The sequence below is a fragment of the Mustela lutreola genome, chromosome 11 (assembly GCF_030435805.1).
Source record: "Mustela lutreola isolate mMusLut2 chromosome 11, mMusLut2.pri, whole genome shotgun sequence".
NCBI classification, from domain to species: Eukaryota; Metazoa; Chordata; class Mammalia; order Carnivora; family Mustelidae; genus Mustela; species Mustela lutreola.
The window spans coordinates 5,367,365-5,394,440 of record NC_081300.1 but is presented as its reverse complement, the minus strand read 5'-3'; the positions used below and the strand labels follow the sequence as shown (position 1 = coordinate 5,394,440).

At 42.4% G+C, this 27,076-nt stretch overlaps 2 protein-coding genes across 5 annotated transcripts in view; one reads left to right on the top strand and one right to left on the bottom strand.

The window, feature by feature from the left end:
* Positions 1-2,340, bottom strand: part of NETO1 (neuropilin and tolloid like 1) — a 112,801-nt gene extending 110,461 nt beyond the window's left edge. For all 4 annotated transcript variants that reach the window (XR_009345980.1, XM_059140189.1, XM_059140190.1 and 1 more), the window contains exons 1-2: positions 2,226-2,340; positions 216-269 (exon numbers count right to left, since the gene is read on the bottom strand). Coding sequence is in view for 3 of the 4 variants with exons in the window: in XM_059140189.1 (XP_058996172.1) it covers positions 216-269; positions 2,226-2,253 (82 nt within the window). In the remaining variant the exon portion in view is untranslated. The remainder of the gene's footprint in view (positions 1-215; positions 270-2,225) is intronic.
* Positions 2,341-2,350: 10 nt separating this feature from the next.
* On the top strand, positions 2,351-25,302 carry LOC131811545 (transcription initiation factor TFIID subunit 4-like). Its single transcript, XM_059140192.1, has 2 exons — positions 2,351-2,973; positions 22,919-25,302. Exon 1 carries the CDS (start codon positions 2,351-2,353, stop codon positions 2,888-2,890), a length of 540 nt encoding a protein of 179 aa, XP_058996175.1. The 3' UTR covers positions 2,891-2,973; positions 22,919-25,302.
* The last annotated feature ends 1,774 nt before the right edge of the window (positions 25,303-27,076 follow it).

Sequence of the window (27,076 nt, the reverse complement as noted above, 5' to 3'; positions counted from 1 at the left end):
AGTACCATCATCCAATTTTCTATAAGACTAAAAATAGAGAGGACATTCTTATAATATCCATTAGTAAATTAATTTTGAAATGTCGTCTTAGTCAAAATCAATCAATTATACACACTATAAAATGTTCAGATATTCTGGGATATTAAGAATATGGGGAAAATAGGAAAATGTAAATAATTAGAGGTCTTCCACTGCATTTTCCCAAAGAAACACACCTGTTCCTTTCTTGGTTGCCCCAGACAAATGGAAGATGATTAAACTTGCTACAACTGAAACAGAAAAGAAAAATTAGAAAGAGATCATATTAATATACACAGAAATGATCGCATTCTATAACAACATAAAGATAATATCAAAGCAGATTCACTGTATTATTGTTAACCATTCTGTTAACTCAGAAGGTGCCAAAACTGGTTAAAAATGTACAAATCAGGAAAATTTAGAAATCCCTTCAGGAAGGAATGCAAGTTAAGGATGAATGATTCCCCAAAGCTGCAAATGTGAACCTCAAGACTTCAGAGGCAATGCTGTAATTTACTCAAGCACATTCCAGTAGGATTTCAGGATCTGTATTGTTTCCAACTGCCCACAGGGAATGGCTTTGCTAGCAAAGAAGAGGAAGAGCGAACCAAACTAAAGGCAGAAAAGGCAAACAATGAGGACTGACCTCAAGGCACTGCCAGTGTTGATGTATTTGAGAAAATAAATACTAGGGCAGATCCTACGGTAGGTGGGGGAGGGGAACAGGAGAAAACAGATAAATGTGGATTGAGGGCATTAAGCAGTTTTACAAAAATGTTTCTTATGAAAAAGTACTATACCAACCAAGTAACCCCTGTCTTCACCACTTCCTAAGCTATGCAGTTAATTTCTCCTAACCTTAACCTTGACTTAATATTCAGTATTACCCAGAAATGAGCATTTTACTGAACCAGTTTTTCAGTATCAAAAAAAGACCCCGATCTCTAACAAGAGTGAATCCGCAAAGACCATTGCAACCCAAACTTCTGCTTGACTTTTGTACCTTGATTTACACACCATGTTTATAGAACCTGAAACTAGAAGAGTAATGAAACAATCTAGTCTTCATAATTACTGGTTTTTTCCTCTTCTGCTTTATCTCTGATATTTATTTTGTTGCCTATTCCCTAAAAGCTCGAACTTCCGTTGGGTATATAATCACATTTCCACTTACAATTAACTTGGGAAAGGGAAGGTATAATTGGCGATGATTTCCTCAACCGAAGCTCAAGGAGGAGCTTACAGATTTATGCTTTTAGGTTATTCCAGGAAGAGAACCTGGGCTTTTATACTGGCATTTGAGAGAGTTCCAGTTAAATTACTTCCTAATCCTGCCTGATCATTCGCTTAGATTAAAACATTAACTGTTGTCGTCTGTGTCTAAACAGAAAAAAAGAAATCTTATTGTAATTTGCCGGGATTCTAGACACACACAAACACACAGGTGCACGGCCATCAACACCGGGACGTACTCGCGCTGTTGTCTTTACTCTGCTTTTCCTGTTTTGATGGAATCCCACGGTGGAACAAGTACTATGACTAACACATCCACAAAGCCGGTCTTTTAACTGCGTGGCACAGGATTAACACTGGAATCCTAGCTTTTTAATGTGGAATTTCCACCGCACATTCTCTCACACTGCCTTTTACTTGAGGACTTCTGAAGCCATTTTCCTCTCCACCGCAGGCGCTCCCGCACGCCCACGACGCAACACTAAAGGTCTTCGGGCCACAGAGTTGAGGTTGGCCCGCGCCCTCCCCACGAGCGTGGCGCTCAGGTGCGCCCCAAACTCCCTCCTGCAGGGAAAGTAGGAGCCCGCGGAAGCCCCCGGAGCAGGGCCGTTCCCCGCAGCCCGCGGACCGCCGGCCCCGCGCTCTCCTCCTTTCCACCTGCGCCCTCGCCGGGCCGCTCCCAGGCGCTCCCGCACGTGCTCGCCGCCGCCCCCAGGACGTCCGTGCAGACGGCAGGGACGCTGTCCCCCGCGGCTCCTGAGCCCCCAGAGACCCCGGGCCGGGCGCCGCCCCCACGCCTCGACTGATTATGCTGCAGCCCAGAAAGTTCACAGGTGCCCGGAACCGCGGGCACTGCGGGCTCCGTCCGGCTGGAGCGCGGCGGCGAGGCTTTCCCCTGCGCGTTCGGCCACGAGGGGGGAGGGAGGGAGGAGGGGCCGCCAGTGGACCCGCGCGGCGGGAAAGGTACTCACTGGGAAACAGACTGCGTCCATAGATCATGTCTGTTCGTTACACCAGAGGCTCCGATCTCCACTAATTCCATTTAGAGCCGGGAAGACTTCCAGCGGTGGGGACAGGACGGAGTCGGGGGGATTAAATGAGCAAACCCAGAACCAAATGTAGGGGGGAGAGAGCGCGGGGCAAGAGCGATCCGAGCCCACACAGCAGCAAGATCCGAATTCTGGCGTCCTCCGCCCCTGGCTCGCGCTCGCTCGCGCTCGCTCCCTCACCGCCGCGAAGCCAGCATCCCCACCGTGACGCTCGCATCACACCCGGGCGCCGACCGCCACCATCAGCACCGCCGGCGGCAGCACCCTCCTTCCTTGCATCATCGCCGCCGCCGCAGCTGTCAGGACGACGCGCGGGCAGTCTGCGCGCGGGCGGCGGCGGGCGCGGGGCGAGCCCCGGGGCGCCCGGACCGGGGCCGGGGCCGGGGCTGGCGGCGGGCGCGGCGAGGCGGGGGGCCAGTCCAGACCGACGGCAGCGACGGGGCGGGCGGGCGGCGGCGGCGGCGGCGGCGGCGGGGCTCGCTCAGTCCCCAGTTTCGTACACCACGAGCGGCAGGTCGGAGCAGCCTCTCCGGGAGGATGTCCAGCCGCAGCCCTCCTCTCTCCAGCCCTTGGGGACCTTCCGCTGAGGCATTGAAGACAGGAGGAAGGGGTCCGTCATCGGCTCGCCGGGCTCCGCGCCACCTCTGCGATCTTGCGGAAAGACGAGCGGGTGGGTGGGCGTCTGGGAGGAGGGCGTGAGGGTGGCGGAGGGAAACGGGGGTGGCCTCGGGGGCGGGGACGGGAGGGAGGGGGAAGGAGCAGGAAGATGGCAGAGTTACCAAGTGGGCGCCTGAGTCATAGCCGTGGGCTGCGCGACCCTCCAGGAAGCCCGGAGCCGGGGCGAAATCGGGCAGCGCGGCGCGGCCGGCGCCCCCGGGGCTGGTGCGCGGCGGATTGGGGCGGCGGCGGCGGCTGCAAGGACATCACACCCGCTCGGATCCTGGGGGGAGGGGGGAAGGGGGAGGGGGTGAGGACCCGGCTGGGATCCGTCACTGGGCCAGCCCGGGCTGAGGGGACCCGATGGGAGCAGGCAAATCCGGAGCTGGACCCAGATGCCCGATACAAAGCGAGCAAGGGGGAGGGTCCATCGCGTGACAATTCCCTGCGGGGCTCAGTGTTCACTTTTCACGGGTTAGAGATTGCGGCTGGTGTGTCTCCCACCCGTTACACTGCATCTGTCTGGAGGAAGCGGTTTGTCGCTCTCTTCGGGGCTTGTGGGGGGAGGCTCGCCGGGGACCGCGCTCCGGGGCTGGGAGACGAGCCCGGGGCGCGCCGGAGGCAGAGGCAGCGGCAAAAGTTTCGCGGTTAATAGCCCGGCCTGATGCGGGGGTCGCCCCCACCGAAGTGCTTCTGCGAACACTCTCTCACCCTCGCCCAGATATTTAAAGGCCCCAGGGCAAACCCAGAACACCCCCGCCCCACCTCGACACGCGCCGACACGCGCGGGCGCAGCGCGTGCAACGCAGGAGGGGGCGGGGGGAGAGTTGCTGGGAAACGGCCCGGAAAAGCCCCGCTTGCACACCGCGAACGCACGGTCGCGGAGGCAGAGTGAACGGCGGGCCGCCCGGCGGAGGCCCGGAGCGCGCGGGGGTGCCGGGGAGTCCCTCCCCGGCCGCTGCAGACCGCCCGCGCCACCACCGCCGCCGGCAGGACCTCGCCGCCACCCCGAAGCCCGCTACCCCCGGCCACCGCCTCGGTGGTCCTGGACCCCAGGGCTGCTCCCCCCCCCCACCCCACCTCCCGAGCGCGGCCTGGGGCTCGGGTTGGGACGATGGCGGTGATTGTTTGGGGGTAGGGCGGACTCAGGAGGCGGTCGGCGGAGAGGCGCGGTGCGGAGGCGCGGGGGACCACCTCCGAAGGCGGAGGAGAGAGGACAGGGCCGTGAGAGGGGACGATAAGTGTTAGCGCCGGGCTGCGGCCGCCGCCGGGCTCGGGCCTGGCCTCCCCCTCGCCGCACCTGCTGCTGCGGCGCGGGGCGGCCCACGTGGGGACGTGCGTGCGGGTGGCGGTGCTGGCGCGCTGCGCGCCTTCCCCGGGCACCGCGGCCGCGAGGGTGGAGGGCTCCTGCCCGCCACGTGACAAAAGGGACAGTAAGGCGACCCCCAAGGCCCGGGCGGGGGTATTCCCGAGTCCAAACACTACCTCCACATCTCCTTCCACTGAGCTTTTGGTTTCTGGATTCGAGGCAGCTGCAAGTCCTCAAGGTGGGTAAAAGTGACCAGGTAGAGGGTAGAGAGGGGGGGGGGGGTGTGTGTGTGTGTGTGTGTGTGTGTGTGTGTGTGTGTGTGTGTGTGTGTGTGTGTGTGTGTGTGTGTGTGTTTACACATCCATTTAATGAACGGGGCGGTGGGGGGAGTAGAAGGGCCAGAGGAAACCAAGAGCCAGAGGAAGAGACAGACTGTGCACCGACAGAGAGCTGACTCCACCTGATGGGAGCCAGAGTGAGGAGCTGGGAGCGCAAGGAAATATCAAGGGATGGGTGGGGGATGGAAAGCCAGGAGGAGCGCCCCCAGAAAACCGGTGTGTATCTGGCCAGGTTTGTACCTGTGAAAGGGTCAGGAGGAGAAATAAGCAGAAGGTCCCTTGGGAGTCGTAGGTCCCACACGTGATTCTTGTCCCAGCATGGGTGTTGGGAGTGGATGGGAGTGGAGTTGAGGAAGAAATGCCCCAATTGCAAAAAAGCAGGAGTGACCAGAGGGTGGTTAGCAGACCTTTAAAGTGGTTAGTAGACGTGTGAATAGGTGACAAAGACACAGGTCCCCAAGGTGGGAGGGATGGTCATCAAAAGATGTTCAAACCCAGTGTTGATTGTGGAATGTTGAAACTTTTAAAACTGGATGTTTTAAAAGTCTTAGAAAATATGTCTTCTTTAGGAAAATGATAAAACCATTTAACAGTAACAATGTTAAAAAAATATCTTAGTGAAATTACATTTCTCAGTTGCCATTTGAATATAAGAGAATACAAACTTGGACTTCGATAAATCCACCCACTCAAGTATGTGTAACCTGTTTCCTCGCCTTTGCCTAGGTCAGTTTCCCAGCACACAGATTGTGTTACTGGGTCAAGGAAGTGGCCATTCCTAAATTTTGCTACAAAAGTGGTTCTTGCAGGAAATACAGGAAGGAAATCCCAGAAGGAAAAAAGGGGAGGGTGATAAAAAACTTTTTATCCATTTCTCACTCCTCCACAATAACCTAGTGGTTCCATATGTCTGTGTTGGAAGTCAAATTTTCAGACATAGTGGCCTCTTTGATTTATGAACCCCAGAGCTCTCCTAGGCAGTGTCTGGGCCTGAGAGGTGACATTTCTGCTCAGACCTCAGTGCTGAGGGCAGAAACGTGCCTGTCCTGGACCAGGTCCTCTGCTCACTCACCCAGAGACTTGAGGCCGACGGATGATGTGGTTTTGCACTATTGCCCAATCTTCCTGGGCTGTGGCTGCAACTTTTCCTTGAAAATTCTATTCATTTTCCTACACAAGCGTGCAGAAATACTTTAAACTACCCACCACATTCTGCTGTCTTGGCCAACTGCCTTTTCACTTTTGAGTTTAGAACCACCACTTGCTGAGTAATGCTACCTCCCTAAAGGGAACCCACAAGATTTTTCTGTCTGAGAAAAGCCAACATATGGGAAAAGTTTAGCTTCTCCAAGGAAGGTTATGCATACATATGGTCAGGTTTCAAGACTTGATGGTTTTGAAAGGGGGGGGGGGGGGTTATAAACTGATAGCTTTGTAAACTCAATGTGCTATCCCAGAAGATGGTGCCTATCACAGCTTTTCAAAATTAGCACTGAAATAGATACTACTTTTAGAAAAAATGCAGACTGCATAATTCTGGAACCCAGTTAAGGTAACATTGGTTTCCTTACATTGTATCTTATAACGATAAATGTTAAGAAAGATACCCAAAACCCTTAAAAGAATTGGTGTAGGATGCTTGCTCTTCTGATTCAAAAGCAAGTAGTATTTGTCCAAGGCTCATAGCTCTGTATAAAACATTAGAAAGCTTCAGATCCTCTAGGACTCTTTCGCTAACTTATCTGCAGTATGGCATCCTCAAAGTTGTTTTTCTATGACCATAACGAATGATGTTATGATGTTATGTAGTGCTTCTGACACTCTATATTAACTAAACTTATTTTAAATAATTATTTTCATTTACTTGCATAGTTACATAAAGTTCTTTTTCCATTTTATTAACTCATCAATCTACACATCATGGTATTAATTTATCAAAAACAATTATTAATAAATGCTGCCAAATATCAAAACGTCTTTAAAAATTATCTCCAATTCTCTAACATGAAACTTGAACGAACATGGGAAGCCACTTACCTTCAACAATCTGTAAATATATTAGGGCAGAGTAGAAAATCTTCATGATGCAGAAGATAGTTAAAATCATTGAAATCTTACATTTCAACCAGGCAGGATACCTTATGAACATGACAGAGAAATAAAACATGGAGTTTTTAGAAGTATGAATACATGGTATTGTTAGATATTGCAGGGATATTAGCCTCTTGTGGGCAAGAATTTTCAGAACACATTATTCCACCTGTTTTCATCATACTTACAGATGTGTGGTCATTGTCCACAATGTTTCATATCCCATGATGGTTGTGCTCCAGGAACAATGTATGATTATCTCTGTTTGGGGAAATGAGGTAAGTAAAAATAACTCCATGATCGACCTGTCTATGGGAAAATTTAGTAAAGCTTTATCATACTTGTGATTAATATTTAGTTGACAGTGGCTTATAAAGATAATATCAGGATTTTTAAAATAGTCACCACCCTAGGGCTTGAAGTATTAAAAAAAAAAAAAAAAAGTCACCAGCCTAATTAATAGCTAGTATTCTGTAAATCAGCATAGACAAAAGGAACATTTAGAAGATATATCCTGACATGGGAAGGTACACTGTTCTCCCTAAAGGATCCGCCTCTGTACTGACTTAGGCCACAGCAACCACTCATTGTGATTTTGGGGAAAAACAATCACTAGTTGAAAAAGGAATCTAACCACATTTAGTAAGTATAAGTTAAACTGAAAAAACAAATGTATACATTTCATGACAATATGTCCTTTAAGAAATACAAAGTTTCACTTAAAGTTGCTAAACCACATATGTGACTATTGTTTGCATCAGGTATCACATTTTATGCTTTATTATAAAGTTAACAGCATCATCCAAATTGTCTTCCTTTACATCGTTAGGGCATGTCATACTATGATTATGATTTATTGGGTGCTAAGTAGATGATTTAGAAAACAGCAAAAGCCAGGATGTGCTTATTGAAAATAAGGCTAAATGTTGAGGTAGGACAGGACTTATGTCTGACTCATGAAATAACTCTAAAGAGTGAACAAGCTGTGGTGTATGGAAATGAATGTTGTTTTTTTAAACACTATTTTAAAAAAAAAAAATACATATAATAGCAAATTCATGTATATATTCTTTACTTGGCTGTCCATTCTCTTTAATATTCAATATGTATCAAGAAACATCCTCAAAGATCTCAGTTCCTTTTGCAAGACAAGAAAAATGTAAAATGGCCCTTTCCCCCCAGCCCCGTTTTAGCACCAAGGTGCAAAATAAATAAATAAATAAATAAAATAAGAAAGAAAAAAGGAAAGAAAATACAATTTCAGAAGGGAGTGATCCTGCAGCAAAATTTTTGCCAGGCTGCTACAGTTATGATGATTTTAAAACATCAAGGGAAAAATGCTATTGATGCTTTTGTAAATGTACCATTTTAAACAGTAGTCTGCAAATAGTTTTGGAATGGACATACATAGTTAATTTCTCAATATAAGTAGCTTGGAAATAAAGGATTTGTTGTAGTTATGAGTGGCTCTGCACAGTGCACCCTCCTGTGGCAAGTATAGTTCCTTCTAAAAGGAAGCTCTCCAACTGAGTAGAAGGAGAGAAGAGGTTGTTGGAAATGATATAAAGCATTAACCTTCTGAGGGGCGTTCTGAAAGCTGTCTTAACACAGTCCTTTACCAAGGAAAGAGACAGGTAAGGAATGCGACGGACCCGCAAGGACTGTTGGATATGCATAAGATACAAATTTGAATCTTCTATTAAAAAGATGTTTGTTTTCAGGTTTTTCTTAGAGACTGCAAGCTGCATGGCATGTTTGGTTATTACAGGAACCCATCCCACAAGGTCAGGGTATGAGAACTGAGTAACATCAGAATTAGCATCCGAGGGCAACTAAGTTAAAATCATTTTAATTCAGAATTTAAAAGCACAACAGAGTTCTCTTGCTAAAGGTTGTAAGTTGCTGCTTTTGAGGTATGTATTTTACTAAGTCTAATTCTTAATAATCCTTGCTTCTCTGAAAAATCCTGATTGGACCACAATTAACTAACCTTCTCAATGTCAGCAGCCTTGTTAATTTAATCAAATGTTTGATCACATTCTCTTTGATCACTACAATGTCCACCACCCTCCACTGCTCTGAGACACGATGTAGGAAATATCCACACTTCTATACCATTGTCACCAGCAGTTTTACATCTCTGCCAATACTGTTATGACACCAGTTTTGACTATTGGGGACACACAGTAGAGTTAGAATTGTTAAGGCTTCCTTACCTCACTTCTATATGCATGTGAGTTGGCAATACTTGATCTTCTCCCATTTTATCATTTTAAGAATGAAGAAAATGAGGCCAAAGGAAGTGCAGTAATTTCCACAGTGTTACTTTATTTGTAACATAGTAACTGTTGGATTCCAGATCTTCCAACTCACAGCTGAAAACAAAAACAAACCTTGCTATTCAACTTGAATGCATTTCCTTGAGCTCAAAGGAAAACCTAATGTTTTCTACCATTGTTCCACTTACTCCTGGTTAGAGTGTGCATGCTTCTAGAACTGCCGCTGTGGAGCATAAGTGTCCATGAAGGTTAGTATTAAAAAAAAACAAAAACAAACAAAAAAAGCCAAAGAGCAATTAAAGAAAACAGTAGGTGAATGTAGGGGGAAAAAAAAAAAAAAAAGCTTAGGGACGAGAAAGGACTTGGTACTTAGGAGGTTTAAGTGGGTGATGGCGGCGATCATTGTGCTGTTGTTAAAGTCTGGCTAGAATAAATAAGTAACTGTATGCTCGTTCATATAGAAACACATGTACAACGTAAGGAGAAAGCAGGTGGGTACACATTACATATAACCAAGCTGAATAACATCACCTGTTGGAAGAAAGGACAATTCCTTAATAAGCTTTTTACATTGTTTCAATGTGATGTGTACAAGCTGAGAAGATCGGAGTCAGGAATTTCTTGTGAGAATGCCAGCTCTGTCAGTTCGTAAACACATAAAAATTACTTAAACTCTCTTAGCCTATTTCTCTCACCTGTAAGACGGAATAGTGATATACAGAGTTATTTAATGATGAAATGGATTTACATCTAAGTCACTGTGCACACTGACAGGCATGTGTAAATAAATATTGCTACTTTTATTAACACAGTGATGAAACCTACCTATTTTCGTGTCTTGGGAGATGGAAGCAATTTCATAAAAACCTAAGTACCTGGCTACTATATATACCCAAAACTATTTCTGTATCTCTGTCTGTATTATATCTGCATTTATATCTCTAGCTCTATCAATCCCTAGAATATAGTTCTATCATTAAGACATATGTGGTTTTACTGTTTAATGTAACAATGCTGATTCACGGCTGAGCTGAGAAAAATTGTCCTATATCACGGCCATGCTCGTAACAAGACAAATACTGTAAGATGCTCTTCGAGGAATCAAACATACTAGTTAGTGTCCTGAGTTGAGAAAACTGGGGCTTGCAGCAAAAACACAACAGGCTAGAGGTGAGAGGAGAGGTTGCTGAGGGAGAGTTTGTGTGTTTTGTTTTGTTTTACTATTTATTTACTTGAGAGAGAGAGAGAACAAGGGCAGGGGCAGAGGGAGAAGGAGGGAACCCCCAAGCAGACTCCCGGCTGAGCATGGAGCCGACAAGGGACTTGATTCCAGGACCCTGGAATCATGACCTGAACTGAAATCAGAGTGGGACGCTTAACTGACTGGGTGATGCAGACACACTTGAGAGTTCGTATTAATGCTGTAAATAGACCCTTGCATTGCTCTGGAAGCTTGTCAGTATCCTTTTAAAATGTTGTGGGTTTCCTGTAGATCTTATTAGAGGGGTTCCCCTCCATCAGATAAAAATTATACTCGTTAATCTCCTTGAGAGATCTCTCCCAGCTTTGGGCTAACCAGGAGGCACGTGGAACAATGCCTTCAAGGTCTTCCCTTGTCCTATTGGTCTAGTTGAGAGAAAGCACAAGACTCACATGAGACTCTTGACACGTTTTATTCTCTTTGAATTATTAACCAAGGTTCTTACAACTTCAACCTTGTTTTGAACTTCTTCTCCAGCCCCCTTTTACTGGCTATGCCCCAGGCTGACTTTTTCCTAAGCCATTTCTTAAATTTGAGAGTATTTTGCTATCTGGAAAGACTGAGAATGACAAAAAGTTTTTTTTTTTTTTTTTTTTTTTTTTAACATAGCAAGTTCTGATTCCTTTTTATTTCCTCTAAATTCTGCTCGAAAGATGAACAGTTCCATCTGTAGCTGTTCCCTCTCGACTTGTGTCTTACCGCACCCAGCTCTAAGAAACCTGCTGGCATGTTCTCAGGAAGCTCCTTAGCTAAATCCATTCCATCACTAGGTATATTTTCTATTTTCTACATTAACGCAGGTGACAGTCGTGTTACACTTTCTATCACAACACAATAGCTGCCAACTTTTCCCCTGCCTCTGACAACAGTTTACACGTTGTCTTTACAGCTCCTACACACAGTTTCCTCGGGATCCCAAGGCCTCTGACTTCTAGAAGCTCAGTCCCAAAGACACCACCATCTGTTTCAGCCTTTTCTCACAGCAGCACCTTCTCCCTTTGAAGTACTAATTCTGTGCTGTGTAACAAAGTGCCCCAAGGCTTCATTTGAAAACAAACTCTCAGGAAGAGTGTGGAAGGGTGGCTTGGTGCTGCCCCATGAAGTTGGTATCAGCCAAAGTAGCCAGAACGGAGGCTCAACTTCCAGAAAACGCCCTTATTTGCAGTTCCAATCCCTCGACGCTCTTCTCTCTCTCTCTCCTCAACGATGTGCCCTCCAGTGTTTCCACATGGCTGGGGCTTCTCATACTGGTACTCTCTAACTACCTGCATGTCTCCCAGTGCTTTCTGACTCAACAGGGAATGCAAACTGCAGGCCTGGTGGAAATGGATGCCTCGAGTGGCACATTAGCATTTCTGTCATCTTCTGTTGGTCAAAGGAATACAAAATACAGGGTCCACTCAGTTTCCAGATCGAGAATTAGGATCCACCTCACAGCAGGGGAATGACATGGTAGCATTGCAGAAGAACATGTGGCATTAGAGATATGATGACAACCATTTTTGTAAATACAATCTGCTGTACCTACCCCATTGCCATCCTCAGGCTAGAATGCATCTAGGTGAGCAATAAATATCCAGGGAGACCAGGAGGGTAGCTATAGCGGGGAGCCATTGAAATAGTGAAGCTACCAGCATCCTTTCACTTAATCCATATCCACTCTTTCTCGGATCAAACATTTACTAAAGGTGTTGGATGCCCGGGAACAAGAGTAGTACCTGGGGCAGTGTTATTATGAGGTGCACAGAGAATGGGGAAATCAAGATGAAAACACTAGTGCTTTCCTATCCTGAGACATACTCCAAACTGAGGTGGAGAAGAGCAAATTAGGGCTTGAATTGTTGCTTTTCCTTTACATAAGCATCCTATCAAGGCAGCTGCTAGTCCCAAGAGAATAACAGATAACTTTGTACAAGCATTCTGAAAGGAGTACAAGGCATAATACCTATATAAGCATAAGAAAAAAATACTCACCATAAAAGAAGGCTATTGAAAACTTTAAGAAGTTACAAAGGTGTAGTAGAGGCTTGTCATCCATGGTTACAGTAATTCCTTCCTCTCTCTCTGCACAGTATTTTATAATATGACATTGATGCTTCTCCCATAAAGATGCTGGAGTTTGCTTCTCCATCACCTAATCCCAGTGATGTACTTTGGCCAATGAGACATTAGCACACGTGGTAGAAGTAGAGACTTAGCAAGTGCTTATAAAATGGACTCAACTTGCTGCTCATGAGAAGTCTTCCATCATCACTGGCGAAAAATGACAGCCTCTTGAAGGATGATACTATCTGGAACATAGATGTGCCATCCCAGTGAAGGCTTCTAGAGCAACAAACTCCCAGACAAGTGCCATCACCGTCTGCAAGACATCTGCGTGAGATGATCTTAGACCATCCAACACCATCCAACACTAGTTGAGCCATTAATGACTACTACTGAATGACTTCATATAAGACCAGCTATAAAGCCACCGAACTGAGAAGAGTACAAACTGCTAACCACAAAATCATGAGTTAAAAAACTGAGTTTTATTTTAAGCCACTAGGTTTTGAGTTGTTTTATTTTAGGAATAGGTCACTGATACAGAAGAAGACATTGGAAATTTGGGTCTATGAATGATCATTGCCGAAATGTTAAAAAACTTAATGAATGTATTGAAATGTTCAAAGTTGAATTTCTTTCCCAGAAGACATCAAGAAAATATTAATGGATATAGGGGATAGACATATCAGGTTATGCATACATCTCAGAATGAAAGAAAGGTTAAAAATGACAAAATATGAGAAATATTAAGTTAATAATAACATAATTAAAGAATTTTATCAGACATCAAGCCAAAAACACATATGACTACTGAGCAGCTTACTTTGGAGAAAAAGAAACAACTTGAATCCAATAATGACATTTAATAAAATCAAAAGCAGGAGAAAACTCTGAAAGATTATGAAGAAAGCAAGGAGAAAACAATAGCAAACAAAGCTCAACAGAAAAAAAACATAGAGCACCTCAGAAAAGAAGATTCTATTCACAGCGATCTTCTGGGCACAAAAAGTCAAGAGACCTGTATTGTTGTTAGAGAAAGGTATTGCATATAAACCATTGCTTAAATTCAAGAGGGAAAAGAAAGATACTTTCAGCACATCTGATTTTAAAGAATGCTAGTTATAGCAGCAAGAATAATGACTTCAGGAGGATATATTGCAATATGGAAATAAAGGTGAGCAAAATCTTAGAAAAATTTATTGTTCTCTAAGTGAGCAATTGACATATATTGGGTATGGCAGGCAGGTGGCAAGAACAGAGGCTAAGTGTGTTCTAAGTTTCCTGTCTGGTTTGGATAAAATATAAAAAAAAAAAAAAAAAAAAAATATATATATATATATATATATATATATATATATATATATAATATCGCAATGGTAGGGAATACAAGCATAACTCTATATAAATAAATTAGAGGTTATCACTCTATGACTAGAACAATGTAAAATGTTCATGTCAATTAAGAAATATTCAACTCATTCAGGACACCTGTGTGGCTCAGTCTGTTAAGTGTTTGCCTTTATCAGGTCACAATCTTGGGGTTCTGGGGGATGGACCCCTGCGTGGGGCTCCTTGTTCAGTGTGGAGTCGATTTCTCCTTTTCCCCCTAATACCCCCCCTCAGTGTTTGTGCTCTCTCTTTCTGACAAATAAGTAGGCAAAATCTTAAAAAAAAAAAAAAATCAACCCATCCAATGGAAGATGCAAGTAAAAACAATAAATTACTGAATAAATAAAGCAAAAGGGAAAAAAAGGAAAACTGTAATTATAACAGATCTACAAAAATTATTTAAATTATAATTTAATTTGCTATGAATATATAAGGATTAAATATGTCAATGCAGTGAGTCTTTCTGATTCAATATCAAACTATATCAACTAAAATGAAATCCATCACTAAGATATCTGTAAGGGAAATATTTAACATAGTTTACAGACATAGAATAAATGATTAGTAAAAGGAATCCCAGGCAAATATGTATATCTGGAAGACAATTTTAATATTAACCAAATAGAATCAAAGCAAAATAAACATCATGAAGGAAAAAATGTTATCATATATTTGTAGAAAAAAAGAATATGGCAAACTGAAAGAATGTTCCTGAACATATATGCAGCTAAAATTTAGCCTCAGATTAACATTTTTCTAAAAAAGAATAAATGAAAAAATAGTGAGAAAATTATTTTAAATAATAACTAGTTTAAAATTCTTAATGCAATCATCTCAGAAACTGATTAAATATACCTAAAGTTAGCAAAGATTGAGAACACATGGACATAAGGTCATATGCAGAAATTTAAATCCAACAAAAATAAACATATTTTAAACTTCTAGGAAACATTTATTAAAAATAAATACAACCGATGCAAAAAAACAAAATTGGCCAATAAAAGAATAAGCATACGGTCCTCGTGGGCCTTACCCTGTCCATTCACATTGGCTTACTCTTCCAAGGCAGAGGGTTTTCTACAGGCTCTCTCTGGGGGACCTCCTCCTGAGTAGCTCTCAGCAGGGAAAAGTACAAAGTACAAGCAGTTTTCAAACAATAACTGCTAGGAGCTGGTGTCCCTCACCCACCCTGTGGTGCCATCTCCAAGTACATGTTTGACCCTGATCCAGATTTCAAAGCAGGATTAAGGAGTTGCCCAAACCAGTGGCTTGTTGGATAACACACACTTACAAGGCTGATTCCCTTCCTAGCCTCAGTGTCCAATATCCTGGTAATACTTCCTAGAAGAACCTCTAAAATAACCATTCAATATACAGATTCTTATCCCAGAGGTTGTTTTTGGTTTGTGTGTTTGTGTTTGTTTGGTTTGGTTTTGGTTTTCTGCCAGGGAAAGACAAAGAAAACAATTGGTTTGGTACCCAAAGCGTTCCTAGAAGGCAGATCCTGGGGATGGGATTCTGGCCTTGAATCATTCACTGGCCGTAGAGTAACAGATACCTCGTTGATGGGGATAATTGGAATCTTGATGCCCCCAGCACACTAGATAACATCACAATTGCTAAGACTTTTGTCTAAGGAAAGTTGACCCAGAAAACAGAACAGGGAGCCCTGGCATTTCCCCATCACGACTCTGTCTATACTAAAGTCAGGCTGTGATGGGAAGGAAGTGGGACCCTGAGACCTGTGAGTCGGTGGTCGCCATGACTGAGAATTTTGACGATTCAGATACCCCTAATTCTTCTGGGCCAGCCTAAGTGTCTGATCTCCACCTTCTGGAGCAGCCTCCTTTTATCTCAAAACTGTGGAATTCCCTCCCCCCAGACAAATGCCGTGAGGTTGATAATCACTTTCTCAAGGTCTGACCTCATCTCCCCTCATTGACTCCAGGCTAATTACTAGGTTAAGGTCTCAGGGTGGGCTTAACTGGGGAAGTCCTATCTATTCTGAGACAAAAGAGATCATCAGCAGAATCTGGGAGTGGATCTTGAAGGTGCTCCGTACCCTTGAAAACAGCATATCCAGATGATTCATTGTAAGCCATTATTCTGGGAAGGCTTCAAGGAAACATTCCAGTAGTTTATTATCAGCACCTGCTTCAGGTGTCCTTGTCAAATCATTACGCTTTGAGTCATGGGGTATCCAAACTGTCTTATTGATATTTATATTATATTTGTCTCCAGCCTGGCAGCTTTTCATTAATTCCCAGTTCTTGCTACTAATTCTGTTCCTCGCAAAGCAGTAATAGGATTTTCCCAACTGGGACATGCTGGTCCTTGAACCTCGTCATTGGTCTAGAATCAATGGGAGGAAGGGAGTTTTAAATCATATGCGGTCATGTTATCCTCAGTATGGAAAATAACTATTTCCCTGTATTTGAGCAAATATTAGAGTTTGAGGGTTAGACTGAGTTCAGAAAGAAGAAAATAGAGCTAGTCATATTTTTGTTCACTGAGTACATAGTCTCCTAGATTTACACCCGGCTGTCTCCCTTTGCTCCGGAAAACAAATTTATTTCCAAATTTGACTGAAGCATTCCTCATGACATGCATATAGCTACCAAGGAGATGAGATTCCACCTGAAATCTTACACCCAATGCAAAAATTTTTCTCGAAACTGAAAAAGGGGAAAATATCTGTAATGAGGGAAGAGCGGTCGAAGCCTACATCACTTACCAAGGAAGAGTCGTGAGAATTCAAGGGAATGGTCGAATTCATGCCAAATACATGATTGGTGCCAGTTTGTGGCCATGGCAATTAATCTTTTTGTTTGTTTTTGGAATTTCTCCCAACTTTTTTCTTTTCTTTTCTTTTCTTTTCTTTTCTTTCTTTGTTTTTTTTTTTTTTTCCAAATGAAAAAGTCCTCAATGGAGGAGAAAAGCTCTTATATAAAGTCTCTTCTCTTCATGTTTTTATTTTCCTTTGCAAGAAGTTTCTGCATTGAATACACAGTAGATTTGCAAGGCAGTGAGAGAAGAGGGTCAGATTGATTCATGGAGAGCTGTGTGCTATGCTAGAGTCAACTTCTTACACAGCCAAAGGGTCTGTTTTGCAAAGCCTAGGCCAACTGAATTAGACAGCGATACCAAGAGTATGCAGTACCCTTGAAAAGACTGAAAGAGTTATAATTTTGACCCTCCAAAATAGGAAAAAAGCATTCAATAAATGAAAAGAGATTGGACAAACAAGTAGGGAAATGGGTGATGATGATAGATGGGTGACAGACAGATGATTGATAGAGAGATGATAGATAGAAAACAAATATTCATGTCTGAATGTAATACCTTCTTTTTATCTATTGAGAATTTACTTGCAAGCCCCATACTATCCATCTTTTTGAAATGAAGGATTTGCCTTGCCTTAGACAATCTATATATTAATTTAAAGATGGAACACATTGTTCTTGTTTCCCTTAGCAATAAGGATTTTTTATGATTTATTCTTAGTATATACCTTTGACTCATATTCTTTTATTTTAGGCACACAACTCAAGATTCGTAACTACATACATATGGATAGGGGTGCTTGAAAAGAAAATCTGCTCTTCTGGAATACTGAATGCAAAATAAAAGCCCATCACTGAAAGCAGAATTTGGAGACTAGAAATGAAAGATGGAACACAGGTTTCAAAGGGATTATTAAAATCTAACAATTAAAGGCTTTGCTTAAACAATATGAAATACAAAAATACATTGCTCCACTCCTGCCTCTAGGGTTACAGGATGATTTAAGGTCAGCCAACTAACGCAGAAAATTCTATGGCCAGAGTGACTGCTCAGGAATGAACATTCAATCAAGGCAATGAGATATAATGACACTATTTCTGTTAAATACTCAGGGAGAATCCATTGGTCCACATGTCCAGATGAATGTTTACCTTAGGGCTTTACGGATATGGTTATGTTGTCTGTTGGATATTATTGAGCCTACTCAGGAATGATAATTTTTTAAAGATTTTATTTATTTATTTGACAGAGATCATAAGTAGGCAGAGAGAGAGAGAGAGAGAGGAGGAAGCAGGTTCCCCACTGAGCAGAGAGCCTGATGTGGGGCTTGATCCCAGGACCCTGAGATAATGACCTGAGCCGAAGGCAGAGGCTTTAACCCACTGAGCCACCCAAGCCCCCCAGGAATGATAATTTTATACCAATATACAATCTGTCTGTATCATGCAGGGTAATAAAGATGCACTAGCAAAGACAGCGTAGGACGGCTTCAGGGTGGAACAGCTGCCAGAGAGGAAGACGTGAGCCTGGGAGTAAAGAGGAAGCTCAGAAAAGAAGCCAAGAGCCAAAACAAAACAAAACAAAACAACAACAACAACAACAACAAAACAAACAAAAAACCAACCAGAAATAAATGATTCCACATAATTTGAGCTTCTGGCTTAAATTATGTCTAAAGTACTACTCCTGGGTCTTTGGGTTTTATGAGTCAATAAGTCTAGTTTGGCAAAAGTCAGTCTACATTGGTTTATAGTCATTTGCACAGGAAAGGAGTCCAAATTGATACAATGCAGTTTAAAGCAATTTTGTCTGATGAAATCCTGCTCTGGTCAAGCTGGACAGCGGGGATGATGGCAGAGAGCCGAGGCTTTTGAGGTGATGTCCTACCAGGAGTCAAAGCAGCTAGTGGACGATACAGGTCTTCAGCCGGCTGTCAGATTGGGTGGGATATGTGCCCAAAACAAACCCAGTTTTTCCGGGTTAGAATTGATTCAAGTGACTTTTTTTTTTTTTTTTTTTTTTTTAATTGTGGTAGAAACACATAACGTGAAATCTACTCGCTAAGAAAATTTTAAGTGAAGGGCACAATACTGTTATTTATACGCATATTGTTGTGGGCAAATCTCAAGAGCTTTCTTGTCTTGCATGACTGATGCCAGATGCCTGAGAACAGCTCCTCTCCATCTCCCCTTTCCCAGCCCCTGACCTCTGCAATTATCCTTTCTGCTTCTGAGACAGTGACTATTTTAGGAATCTCATGTCGATGAAATTATACAGTATTTGTCCCACTCAGGTTCATTTCATTTCACAAAATGTCCTCAGAATTCATTGTGTTAGCACATATAGCAAGGTATACTTTTTTTTTCTTTTTTAAGGCTGACTAATATTCCCGAGTGTGTATACATTGAATTTTCTTTATCTAGTTTTCCACTGATGGACATTTAGGTGGTTTTCACTACTTAGCTACTGTGAATGATGTTGCAATGAACATGGAAATGCAAACATTTCTTCAAGATCTTGATCTCAGTGCTTTTGGATAAATATCCAGAAATTAGATGGCTGGATCATATAGTAGTTCAATCTTTTTATTTTTCCTCCATCCTGCTTTCCATAAGGGCAGCACCGTTTCCTATTCCCACTAACAATGTAAAAAAGGTTCAGTTTCTCCCCATCCCTACAACGCTTTTTATTTTCTATTTTTTTCTTGTTCGTTTGTTTGATAGTGTATGTTTGATATTTATATGTTTTCTACGGAGAAATGTCTGTTCAACTTTTTTTTACCATCTTACTCAGGTTATTTGGCTGTAGGTTTTGTTGTTGTTGTTGATTTTTTTGTCCATTTGCTGTTGAGTGTAGGAGTTCTTTCTGTATTTTGAATATTAACCCCTTATCTGATATGTTTGCAAATATTTTCTATTTCATAAGTTTGCTTTTTGACTCTGTTGACTGCTGTACAGAAGCTTTCTAGTTTGATGTAGGTTCACTTTTCTATTTTTGCTTTTGCTGTCTTTTCTGTCACACAGAAACAATTAAATATGGCAATTAAGAAAACAGTATGCCTTTTCCTTCAATACTAAGTATTGAAGTAGTTAGTATTCCTTCAAGCAATGCTAACTATGTATTTGCTTATTTGCATTTAACTAAATAATAATGATTATTTACTCATTATTGAGAGCCAGACATTCTAAGCAACTTACATATGGTAACTCTTATAAAAAGGATAACCTTATAAGGTATGTGCATTTTATTCATTTTGTTCCAGATAGAAAAACTAGGGCACAATGAGATTGAATTACAAAAGATTTTATTTATTTATTTATTTGATAGAGAGAGAGGGAGAGAGAGTGGGGAGGAAGGGCAGAGGGAGAGAAAGAGAAGCAGGTTCCCACTGAGCAGGGAGCTGGATGCAGAACTGGATCCCAGGACCCAAAGATCATGACCCCAGCACAAGCAGATGCTTAATCTACTGAGCCATGCAGGCGCCCTGAGACTGAATTATATACCAAGAAGTGAATTCAAACCTAGGCAGTTTTCCTGCAGAATCCATACATTTCAACATTAGTTCATGTTGTCTCTCCACTATATTATAACTTGTTCAATTGAATAAATATTAATGTGTAAGTGAATGAATGGTAAGTTAATGAACAGAATATTGACGTGATAAGAAATTAGTAGAATTGCCATTTAGAATATTTTAGGAGGAAGACCTAAGTTTGGAAAATTGAATTAACAAAAATATTCTGTACATGAGAAAGAATTTCTATTATTTGTTTATTTTGAGATAAAACATAAGGTGCTTGGGCATCCTAGTCTTGGTTTTGGCTCAGGTCATGAGCTCAGGGTTCTGGGATGAGTCCCATAGTGGGCTCCCTGCTGAGCAAGGATCCTGCTTCTCCTTCTCCCTCCGCTGTTCTCCCTTCCTTGTGCTCGCTCTCTCTCTCTTTCCCTCTGTCAAATAAATAAATAAAATCTTTAAAAACTAAATAAAAAGGAGATAGAATATCATCTCTGTGTCTTAGTTGGCTATTGATAAATACTTTGTTTTATAGGACCCAATATTAAGAAATAAGATAATATAATCTATTAGTTTTTAAACTATTATATCAGCCTAGAAGAAAACTCATAGCTAGTGTAAACATTCTCATATAAATCTTTGCTAGGATATTTCCTGGGGTTGTACAAAGAGATGATCGCATAGCCACTTTGACCACGAGGGGTCAAGCTTAAGACTAACGTCAATTTATTGAAGATCGTAGTTTGAAAAGATTGAAAGAGGCTATTTGATGATATCACTTGGGTGTTGAAATCACCTCCAGAGATTCCAGTAGGAAATAATTGATACCATTATTAAGTTGTTTTATTTTTCAAAAAAAAATGCATAAGAATTTTCTCTAAAGCACACTGAAATTTAGATTTTTTATTCCAAAGCTTTTAAAATTGTGTTTAGTTGTGTTTCTATTAAAATTCAACATCTGTGATGAAAAACCATTTCTAGAATATTGGTCCTGTTAGAAGCACCCCATGACACTTGCAGAAAAAAAGGATTAGGTGTCAGAAAAACAAAGAACTGAATGCATAACGTTCAGCTAAAACACGAGGCGTCACATCACGCTTCTTCCATCCTCTTTTGCTAAGTCAGTTTCAAGGATTATCAAATAGCAAAGATAACACTGTGCATAAAGTTGTTGCCACAAGTGTATGGTAGAGACTTGGTGGGAGAGGACCAGGTGCCCGGAGATGTGGAGCAGGTGGAGAAGTGGCAGGGGGGAGGTGGAGGGGGACCCAGCAGGCAGGACTAAGACAGGCTGAGGTATTCACAGATGCACGCTCACCAGAAACAGGTGGGATGGCGGCAAGCTGCAAGACACTCCCTCTCTCTCTCCTTTCTTTTGTATCCACTCACAAGCTGTAGGCGTCTTTTCCTGACATAATGCATTTCTAGTTTCTCATTCAAGGTTGCTGGTTTTGTTCATCTGAAGATACATTATTTAAGTTGTAGAAAGATGAACAGATAAACTACTTGTGATCTTTTTTGTTTTCTTTTTCTGTCACTGTTACCTAAAGACAAGTTCTAGTGTCTGGTGAGAAGGTGAATGATAAGAATGGATATGCCATTTTGTATTCTAGAGGAGAACCACATGGACTGCATGAATATAATGGCTCATACCTTCACTTGCCCATCCACTTTCATATGCCCAGTGGTTCATCTATTACATCAAAACTTGGGCTGTACAAACTTGGGACCAGTGATAACACCACCCCATAGTAAGAAGTTGGCATTAGTGGAATGCATACAGAAAAATGGCCATTTTTGTTTCCAAATTAGTTCTTGGCTGCATTTTGTTCAGACAAAGCACATCTAAGGAAAAACAAAAAGTTACAAATTATTGAAAACTTGAAATAACACTGGATAATTCTTACCTTGAAAGAGTCTATGGTTCTGGAGTTGGCATTAGACCAACAGAGATGACTTGGGCTTCTCTTTACAAAGTCAATTTTTCCCAAATAACATGAACATGGACAGAAATAACATAATTGGGAAAGACTTTTTAAAGGATTTTATTTGTTTATTTGAGAGAGAGACAGAGAGAGCATAAGTCTGGGGGCAGGGCTCTGTGCTCAATCCCAGGACCCCTGGGATCCTGAGCCAAAGGCAGATGCTTAGCCGACGGAGCCACCCAGGGGCCCCTTGTAAAAAACTTTCAATGAAAAACAACTACCTCCTCCTCCTTCCCTCTTTATTTCCCTCCAAGGCAATAGGTTTTACATCTTGAAGCTTTATATTTGGGTGCTAACAACCATATCTCTGAAGTTACTAGACCACTGTATCCTGAATTCTCGTCAGGTGAGACACGACCTATTTATTTCTTGACAGCTAATGATTTATCTATTGTTCATGGCACACTACCTCCCCTGCTTCATGCTGTCATGAGATTTTAGTATATTTACTTAAATAAAAAATGAATATTCAGCGTGTATAAAAACATGATCATGTAAATAGTGTTCACTCCAAAGTCAAAAGGTGGAATGCAATTATATTTCTTTCACTTAGAAATTTTGTCTTTCACTGGAGTTTCAGGCTTTTTTTTGCTACTATAGTATGCTCTTCATAATAAAATCATTTTTTAAAAGGTTTAGCCTAGCCAGGGTTCTAGGAGAATTACCTTTTTTTAAATTTTTTTTTTTTTCTTGGTAATCTCTAACCTGAATGTTCTCTTCCAGCCCCAAACGGATCTAGTAGCCCTCTGGGTTATAAACCTGGGAATATTCATTCATTCCTTTGTTTTTAATGCACTGTTTTATCATTCTTCAGTACAGTGTTCTCTGTTGCTCTGTCAGCACCCATGAAATCTCTCAGGAGGATCACTGATAATGTGATTTCAGTGAGAGAGACCTTCCTCACAGGAGGTGGATTCTCAGTAGTTTAAGCCACGCACTCTAACTAATTCTTCTTGTTCCAGCTTTGATGGAATAACCACTTTGAGCCAAGAAGAGTGATTGGGACTGATACCATTCTTTGTTTATTTTTGGGAGAAGAAAGGTTCTCTTTCCTTGAAGAACAGCGGTCTGAGAGGGTGTGTCCAAATCCTTTGCATCCACCTGCCATGGCCATCAAAGGATGAGAGAATTGAGTCAAGGTGAAGGTCATCAGTTGCGGATAGCATTGCTGGGGACTAACACCAACCCTGCCCTCAAACCATCATGCAAATGAGTAAAAGACACCCACCTCGTTATTGTCCTTGCCGTTCTTCTGTGCTTCCGCTAGTTTTTATTGGTTTTCTGGTATTCAAAGTGGACATGACATAGATGATACATCAGATCTAATAATTTTTTTTGGTTTCATATTCAGTTTGGCTGAAATGTGCTGTCATACAATTTCCTGCGAGAAGCTTACAAGAGGAAGAAATTGTTCTGAGCTCTTCCATGACTGAAAAGTCTTTTTTTTTTTTTTTTTGACTTTCATTTAATTGATAGCTTTGTGAGGTATAACATTTTAGATTGAAAATATTTTTTTCACATTGGTATTTTGAAAGCATTTAGAGTCTGGTACTGAGAATAAGAGGTAAAAGGAAAAAAAATTCTGAAACTCTTTCCTGTGTAATTTAACTGCATTTTTATTTCTGGGAGTATTCAGCATATTCTCATTATTCTGATTATCTTAAATGTTACGAGATGTCACCTTGGTATACTTAGTCAGTTTTGTTTTTATTCATCTTGGGAGGAGCCTCAATATGTACTTCAACCTGGAGGCTTTCTCAAGTATCTGTCCATACTTTGTCTTATTTTTTAAAAATAATGTGATGAAAAGATAGTAGGAAATTTGGATACATTTCTAAGTCTTGTCTATTGTCAGATTTGCTTAAGAGTGATTGGAAGTAAGCTAGATGTGATTATGCTGAGAGAGAACCCAATTCTAGACCATGGAATTGCCTTTCTATTAGGAAAGTTTAATTTTCCCAGGGATGAAAGCTTGGATCTCCTCCCTGGGGCATGGGAGGGAGGACAGATGCCAGACATGCAAAATTCTGTGCATGAAGGCAGGGTATGACAGTCTACAAATGTATATAAAGATTTTCAGTTTATTCTCCTCTTTTCAGCCTAGACGAATGTCTACCCTCCTTTGTCTCTTGCATCTCCAGCACTAAGTGAAGTTGAAATGTCAGATTTCCATCACAGAGAGTGGCTAAGGGAAATGGGCATGCTAGGGTGGGTATACTGTGTAAGACCTGAAGAGGATTACTATCCACAATCAGGTCCAAAGGACCTACCATTAACCACCATCAGGAAGAATGAGCTGATGACAAAGGCACCAGCATCTCCAAATGTTTAGTGGTGGCCCTCCTCCTCACCAGGGTATATGGCAAGGGAGGTCATTACAGAATTAGGCACACTGATAGCCATGGGGAAACTAAGTGGACAGAGCATCCTCATTATCGTGTTGGAATGCATGCAGGAAAGAAGGCTAATCCAGTGAAAGTTATGGAGATAATTAATTGAACACGGGGACCCTAAGAACAACATAGATGCGAGGTCAGCAAAGTTTGAACTACCAGTATAAATCAAGGACATATGCCCAGGATGCTGAACCCCTCCTCCCCACAAATGTCAAAATCTTTTGTTCCATTTCTGGACCTGTGCCAGCTTTCCATACTGGAGCCCACCTGCTGAAGAGGAGGCCATGTTCCCAGAAGGAAGGACTCAACGATGCCACCATAGTCCTTGGCATCACTGCCTCTGTCCTTCCACCAAGGACCCTCTAGTCATGTCCTTGGATGTATGTGTACTGAGAATACTTGTTTCCAAGGGCTGCTGTAACTAGGCAGCTCACATACAGTAAATGTTTTTTTTTCACAGTTCTGGAAACTGTAAATTTGAGACCGCGGTGTCAGTGGGGTTGGGTCCTTGTGAGGCCAGGAGGGAGAGTCTGCTCCTGGCCTTTTCCTGAGCTGCTAGTACCTTGCTCGAAATTTCTGGTGCTCTCTGGGTTGTAGAAACATCACCCTAAGCTCTTCCTTCATGTTCATGTGAAGTTCATTCTGTGTTTGTGTCTGTGTCCAAATCTTGTTCTGTAGGGACACCAGTCAGATTAGGGCCCACTCGTTCCAGGATAACCTGATCTTAACAGTTGCATCTGCAGGGGCACCTGGGTGGCTCAGTGGGTTAAAGCCTCTGCTTTCGGCTCAGGTCATGATCTCAGGGTCCTGGGATCGAGCCCCGCATCGAGCTTTCTGCTCAGCAGGGAGCCTGCTTCCTCCTCTCTCTCTCTGCCTGCCTCTCTGCCTACTTGTGATCTCTTTCTGTCAAATAAATAAATAAAATCTTTAAAAAACAAAAACAAAAAAAACCCCAATTGCATCTGCAATGGCTTATTTCCAAAAAAGGTCACACTCGAGGTACTGCAAGTTAGTATTTCAACCTATCAGTACTAGGGGGACACAGTTCAACCCATAATATGGAGGAAAGGGTATGTCCAGCCATTCTGAGCACTGCTGGACACAAAGTCTAGGTTGGCTTTACTACGTATAATCATGATCCCTGTTAGAATGGGAGCATATGGGAGCCAGGTCACATATGCCATTATTGTGGGAGGGCCCAGCAGAAGCCTGTGGAACTGCACCTGCACATCCTCCAAGGTAGTGAATTGTTGGAGGGGAGGTAAGCACAACAGAAACCAGAGCCACCTTTAAGCATATAAATCAGGGATAACCAAGCTACAGCCTGTAGGCCAAATTCAGGCTGCAAACTACCATTGCACGGTTCATAAACTAAAAATGGTTTTTATGGTTTCAAAAGATCCTAAAACCAAACAAGAAGAAGAAATGTCACTGAGATCAGAGGTGCTTCAAAAAGCCTAAAATATTTAGTATCTGATCCTCTACAGAAACACTCTGCTTTCCTGATTGAAATGATTCAGAGCCCCAATATATTACTGCTGACCACTCTGGTCCCTACAGCAAAAGGGCAGGTTCCAGAAGATGCTGCCACCCTACTACTACCAGTCGTGACCGCCGTCATCAGGGCCTCAGCTATAGGCCATGTGTCAAATAGATAATTTTCTGTCCCATCGGAAGAGAGGATGCTGCCGGCAGACAAGCCCCGGATGGTCCGCTGCTTCGGGAGCCCCTCCCCAGCTGCCTCCATCATACCCTGCAGCCCATAAAGTCTGCAGGTAAACTCCAGCTGGCGGGTCACGGTCCAGAATGCCCTGGGGGTGGGCTGAGGCTTTAGGCTTTCCCTTCTAACCTGTCTTGCTTTGGATTATAGCAGTTGGTATGAGCTTATTAGGAAGGCTTGTCATGTATTAATGCAGTTGAAGAAGCAAGAGAAATAAATCAAAATGTGACCAAACAAATAAATATCTTGGCCAGTTAAGTCAAAGGAGTGAACATCCCTCAGGTTGCAGATGTCCCTCTGCTGTCCTCCCTTTGACTGAGGTCAGGACGTGGGCTTTGCTGAGCTGCCTTCTCTCTGCTTGTAAAACACCCACATTTGCCAGATTGCTTCTGGCTAAGATCAAGCCTTCTCTCCAAGCCCCCAAATCTAAAATACACGCTTCTGTTTTTCTCACTACAGTCTGAACGACATCTAAAGAAACTCTTTACCCCCAAATGACGATTTTCTGAGCATGGAAGTTTTCCTAATGCAAATTTAGAAATCTCAATCTATGACTGTGACTAGAAATGGGGACTGTCCCAGCTGATCTCAGACATTCTATTCCCAAATGTTTTGTCGCAAACGTGATTTGCGTGAAAAGAAGTGGGTCTTCTACCCCGCATGCTGTTCTTAGTAGCTAGCTGTTCACGTATGGGAAAAGGTTGCCGTCACCTTAAAGAGAAGTACAGATGACAGACCTTGATCGTATAGTTTTCCTGAGGGCTGAACCTTTTCTTCCCCTTTCTTTTTAAAGACGGGGCTAGGATCTTGTCCTATTGTTAGTGAATGCTAGTAGAAATTATTCTTATTATTATTATTATTATTATTATTGAGCTGAAGAAAATAAAATGTATAAGTCGAATGACTTACATGCCAGTTTGTTGTTGTTGATTTTCAAGTCTGTGCCCTGAACACAGTCAGGTAATGTGGGTTTGCACTGGATACAGACACAGAACATCCTTGTG

Excerpts from the sequence above, each read along its gene's own strand:
- LOC131811545 (XM_059140192.1), top strand. The coding sequence starts at position 2,351 with ATGAGCAAACCCAGAACCAAATGTAGGGGGGAGAGAGCGCGGGGCAAG.